The 5859-nt window shown below is 38.0% G+C and overlaps 1 protein-coding gene across 1 annotated transcript in view; it reads right to left on the reverse strand.

The window, feature by feature from the left end:
• Window positions 1–4903, reverse strand: part of MCM10 (minichromosome maintenance 10 replication initiation factor) — a gene marked incomplete at its 5' end in the record, with an annotated part of 28229 nt that extends 23326 nt beyond the window's left edge. Inside the window, 5 exons of the mRNA XM_007935474.2 lie at window positions 154–319; window positions 1471–1642; window positions 3186–3323; window positions 3458–3562; window positions 4555–4903. Coding sequence (XP_007933665.2) covers window positions 154–319; window positions 1471–1642; window positions 3186–3323; window positions 3458–3562; window positions 4555–4903 — 930 coding nt within the window. The remainder of the gene's footprint in view (window positions 1–153; window positions 320–1470; window positions 1643–3185; window positions 3324–3457; window positions 3563–4554) is intronic.
• Between the last annotated feature and the right edge of the window lie 956 nt (window positions 4904–5859).

Here is a 5859-nt window from a genome sequence, read left to right on the forward strand (position 1 = left end):
CCAAGGAGGGGTCGCTATGAGTCAGGTTTGACTCAACGGCACATAACGACAACAACAACATTGCAAAATGAAATACTGATAGCATAGCAAATTAAGAATGTGAGTCCCTAATGTTAGTTTGTGGTGAAGCAGCTAATAAAACAAATGGCTTACATTGTTAGAACTCTGTGGAGTGACTTTCTTCACTATAACGCCAAATGTTACCCAGTCCATTTCTTCCAATGTCTCACTGGCCATCTTTTCCTTGATCTGAGACAATCTGACCAGTTTTCGGCCAACCATTTTCTTATTCATTTCTGTAGAAGACACTCGAGGCCACCTGGGTGAATAAACCAGCAACAAGTAGATTATTATGCTAAGAAATAAGAGATTATCTGGCATTGTACCATGTGGCAAGGAAAGGTATTATGGGACAGAAACTTCTCAGGGGGCTTAATCTATAGCATGGGAAAGGGAACATTTTATGGCAAACAAATAAATAATTTAAAAAGCTAGGTTTGCTTTTTTTCTTGGCTATAGAACTGGGGCTGCTTAGAAAACAAGAAAGACCACAAACTACTTAAAGGCTATTAAGTTATAATAAATGTGTAAATATTTGAAAAAGAAAATATTGTTTTACATATAATTAAATTATACTAAAAAACACTATTATCTTGGTTAAACTATATACTTTCATATATTTTTAAATAGTCTGTATCATTATTTCTGTCAATTTCTTTTAAATCTACTATTATTTATCAATTTTGTTTTTATAGGTTAAATTTTTTAAAAAAAATTTTTTCTTGTGATTTGGGTGAAATTTACAGAGCAAACTCATTTTCCATACAGCAGTTCATATACACTTCGTCTCATTATATGACTGCAATTTCCCACAATGCAACAAACAGCTCTCTTCCCACTTACTTCCCATAGTGACCTCTAACCTGTGTCCTTCCCTCCATGCACTCCTGCCCCTTGAGCTGTCTCCCTGTGCATACACAGCCCTTCTATTCTCCCGTGACTGATCTCTCCAAGGAGTGTATCTACCTAATGTAAATGTTCAGCTCATATGCCTGTCTTTTGTTTGGCTGGAAGCCACAGGAGTGGATTCAATTCCAGACCTTAAAGGCAGCTAGGGGCCATAGTCTCAGGGGTCAGAGCAGCAAACGTAGTCCCTTTTTTTCCCCCCCAAGTGATTTTGAGTTTTGTTCTACATTTTTCTCCCACTCTATCCAGGATCACCTACATAGTATAGATATATATCTTTTACTCATTATATAAACAAAAAAGAATCATCCTTAAATTTTATATGCTGAGTTAAACCAGTGCCACAGCTAATCGTACTGTCAAGTTTTGTTGCATACAAGAGCTGTGCTGTTTTAGAGATCTGCTGCACAAACACTCTTCCTAAAAGATGAGGTCTTCTAACAAGAGGACAAGCCATCTAGTGGTGCATGTGAACAGAGTGAGTGGGCTGTTCCACTTACTGACCTGAGCCTCAGGCCAGAGAAGGCTTCCACAGAGACTATCTGAGCCAGTTCCCCAGGGTTCCCTGGGGTCCTTATACTCTGATCTCTAGGCATGACATTAGGTTTATTCCCAGGCATAGTTCGGAGTGGCTGGGAGGGCACACTTGTCATCCCTGAAGTTGAGTTTTTGGGTCCTAGAAAATAACATAAAAATTAAGTAGAAAGAAAACCATACTGATAACAACATGTTTTCACAGAATTGTCTATTTTTTAATCAAAACATACAATTACCAAATTATGAGAAAACAAAGAATGCTCACTAGATCATTTCTGTCCTATCTTCAAAATCTCTGCAGTACAGTCCTATAGAACTTTCTGCAATAATGGATATATTTTATATCTGCATTGTCCAGTTTGGTAGCCACCAGCCACATGTGGTCATTTAACACTTAATATATGACTGGTGCTGGTGCTTCTGAGTAATTAGTTTTGCTTTCATTTCAATTTAAATAGCCACATGTGGCTAGTGGCTACTGTTGTAGACAGTGCAGCTCTAAAACATTATTAGTTACTCTGTGCAATGACATTTATTGAGTTGTCACCATAGCCAGAGAATTGTAGTAGATTTCATCTAGAAGTTGAGTTAAAGACCTCCTTCAAGAATGACTAATTTTGGAGATTTATGTATAGATCAAATTCTACCTGAAGAAAATCCAAAGCTAGCTCCACTTTTCGTCTTATTTCTTTTTTCATTTTACTTCATTCCATTTTATTTGGGGTTGGGGGATACAGGAAGAGTAGGGTATTTTACTATTGCTTGAACTAAATACCCTGACATGGTCATTTATCATATTTTAGAAGCATTAGATAATTCTCCCAAAGATCAGAAAACTTGGGTATTATCTTTAGCAAAATATCACTCTTATAGAAGATGCTGCATACTTTCAAATGAACTTTGGATAATCACATCTAAGCTAGGAGTCATGGCAATTCTAGAACTTGAGAATCTCTAGAAACTGTGATGTCCCATCTCCTCTAAACCAAATTTTAGAGACTGCCTAATGAAACACCTTAGTAATGTCAAAGGTCCTAAGAGGATGGAGGTTATTCATAAGTAGATACACTAAATATGAAATTTGTTTCCAAATAAATACGAACACTGAGCCTACAGCTATTTTCTATTACTGTTGTATGCTAATAATGTTCAAAGGGGTCTTTTCCCAGTAAGATGTGCTTACTCTAAGCTGTGTCATCTCCAGACCTTTGTGTATATATCGTGTCTTGCTGAAATAAAATTTTATTTCTGTACCATTCTATACTCTTGGCATAGATGTCTTTTCTAAAGAATGTACCTTCTGGTTTAACACAACATGGCCTTCCTTTCATAAGGGAATCTGCGCTTTAATCTCCTAAGACTGAAGATTAAATCTCTAGACTTCCAGCATGAGAATTCAATAAAGTGGCTACACTTACTAGCGTCCAAGTAAAACTACAGGATTATAGTGCTAAAAAAAAATTCAACCCACTAAATTTAAAAAACATTTACTCTTTACTTAAGGACATAACTTGAGATATTAAGAACAAACACAAAATATATCATATGGCTCCCATTCCTAAGAAACTTACTTTTCTCAATGAGGAGATAAGACAAACCAACACACAAGAATCAGACAGTGTCAAACCTACTTGAAACAGAGCCAGAGGAGCAGGAAATCAGTGAAGCACAGAATACTCTACCTGAAGGTGAAACCTTTGGTGTCCGAGCCATCCGCTTGGTTTTTGGTAGAGCAGGGACATCAAGCTCTGCAGAAAAGCATGTGGACTCCTGCATTCTTTGAACTTTCTTCTCCTTAAGAGGGGGACGTGGAGACTTACCTACTTGATTAAAAGTAAAAGAAACTAGTAAGAAAGGGGCTCAAAGATTCTTTTGCCAAAGTTGGATGCAGAAGTAATGTTATAATAATCTGTATAACGGAAATGCACACTATTCCCAGAATCAGTCTTATTACCAGGGGATTTATGCAGATGGACTGGACTTGCAGGTTGTTTAATTGTTGCTACTTTTAGCTGTTCTTGTAAGGATTTCATTTGCTCTTGCAACTTCCTTAATTCATCTAGGAAAGAAAAATACATTAAGCACCAGGCCAGAGGAAGGTTGTCAAGACATGAAACATACAATATACAATGATGAAAATGCTAGGAAAACTTTTAGTGCATCCCCACTCTCAATCCTGAAACCCACAAGAGAATCACATACTGAAATATCATGATTAATATTTAAACTTCAAAGAGTGAAATGAACTTTGATTTCTGGTAATGAAGCCTCTAATATCTGAGCTGTTTATGAATCTGCACTATTGACAGATATCACAGATTCATATCCACAGTTAACAAGTTTTTAGGAGTTAGGAAATCATTATATTTATTTAATAAAATGGATATTATAACTAATACAATGAATCTTGGCTTCTGTATCACAAAAAATAGTCAACCAACGAATTTTATTGTAACTTAAAAATATACAGGAGAAGATGTCAGAAATAAGAAAAGGGCACTGCTCAGAGCTTCCACCTAGGAATGGTCTCTTGCTCCAATGGACTATGTAACAGCTTTGTAGTACTGCCTCTGGCACTGTATGCATATAAATTATTACATATTATGCTGTAATAGGGAGCTCTGGTAGCATAGTGGCTAAGGCACTTGACTGCTAACCAGAAGGCTGGCAGTTCAAACCCACCAGCCACTCCTCGGAAGGAAGATGGGGCAATTTACTTCTGTAGTGATACTGCCTCGGAAACCCAAGGAGGGGTTGCTATGAGTCAGGTCCGATTCAACGGCACATAACAACAACAACAACAACAACAACAACAATGCTGTAATAAGCATGCAAACTATTAGAGCCATTCCGTGGAGGATCAATTACAGGTGGCAGACACTGATATAAATAGGCCTTTATAAGCTGAACTTAAACGTCTGATCTACCAACTCATAACATTTTTTATAAAGTCATGTCTTTCCATCCTTGAATCAGCAGCTCATTTGATGAAAACCATCCGATTGCTGGTCATAAAGAAATGAGAAAAGACAAGTAGGTAGTTCAGGGCACCTTGCAATTCTTGATTAGTTTTCTCTTGTTCAGGTGCAGAAGCAGAAGCAGGGGGAGTCATATTTTTAGTTGACTGTGAAGTAGGAACTTCTTCTTCATCTGTTAAATCTCCCATATCTCCAAAGAGAGTAGCCAGTTCTTCCTTCTGGTCTTCAGTCCTTCCCACTTCTCCATCATCACCCTCCTCTGAGTAAGATTCACCGTCACCATCAGCATCAAAGAGCTCATCAAATTGGTCATGTTCATCACCTTCCTGGGTCAAGGAGTTGTCTTCTTTCAAATTACAATCAAAGGCTGACTCATTCTCTTCCAGTAGGGCAGTCAGCAGAGACAAATCATCTTCCTCCCCTGGAAGGAAAAAGAAGACAAAAAGAAAGAAATTAAGCCTACCCAAGAAAAACTGCATATGGCCAAAACCAAACCCAGTGCCATCGAGTTGATGGTGACTGGTGACCTATAGGACAGAGTACAACTGCTCCAAAGGTTTTTTAAGAGTGTACATCTTTAAGGAAAGAGACTACCTTATCCTTCTCCCATGGAGCAGCTGACAAGTTTGAAACACCAACCTTGTGGTTAGCAGCCCAATGCTTTACTGCACCACCAGAGCGCCTTGCTAATGACAAGCCCCGCTAATCAGAAATTTCAACATTAGTAAGACAACTAAGATGTTAATGTCATCCGTTACAACGACTTTCAAAATGGCTCTACAGATCCACCATTTTGCCTCACACATTTGTTGTTGTCTTTCTCTCTAGATTCCCTTTCCCCAAGACTTCTTATAGGTCTATGGGCTAAAGAAGAAGGGACTAATATCTGCTCACGGATGGCAGTGGGCCAGGCACTGGGCTTTATCTTTTCATCTGGATTATTTAAATGAATGAAGGTCCCTACATGGTGGAAATATTTTGCTATAGACTATGAACCTAAATATTGGTGGTTCAAATCCACCCAGTGGTACTGCAGAAGAACAGGCCTGGTGATGTGCTTCTGTTAAGATTACAGCCAAGAAAATTCTATGGTACAGTTCTACTCTGTGATACATGGGGTTGCCATGAGTCAGAACTGACACCACGGCAATTAACAACAACCTCAATTAATGAAATAGTATCCTGCATACTATCTGCCATGAAAATCAACAAACATGGGAATAAACTGAAAAACATACTAAACATACTTTTAGGGTACCCTTCACTGCTTTTTTTTTATTTTTTTTATTGTGATTTGGGTGAAGATTTACAGAGCACATTCACTTTCCATACAGCAGTTCACATATACTTTGTCGCATGTCATTGACCACAGTTTACC

This window comes from Orycteropus afer, unplaced genomic scaffold, assembly GCF_000298275.1.
Source record: "Orycteropus afer afer isolate SDZICR_OR568_19922 unplaced genomic scaffold, OryAfe1.0 scaffold00028, whole genome shotgun sequence".
Classification (NCBI taxonomy): Eukaryota; Metazoa; Chordata; class Mammalia; order Tubulidentata; family Orycteropodidae; genus Orycteropus; species Orycteropus afer.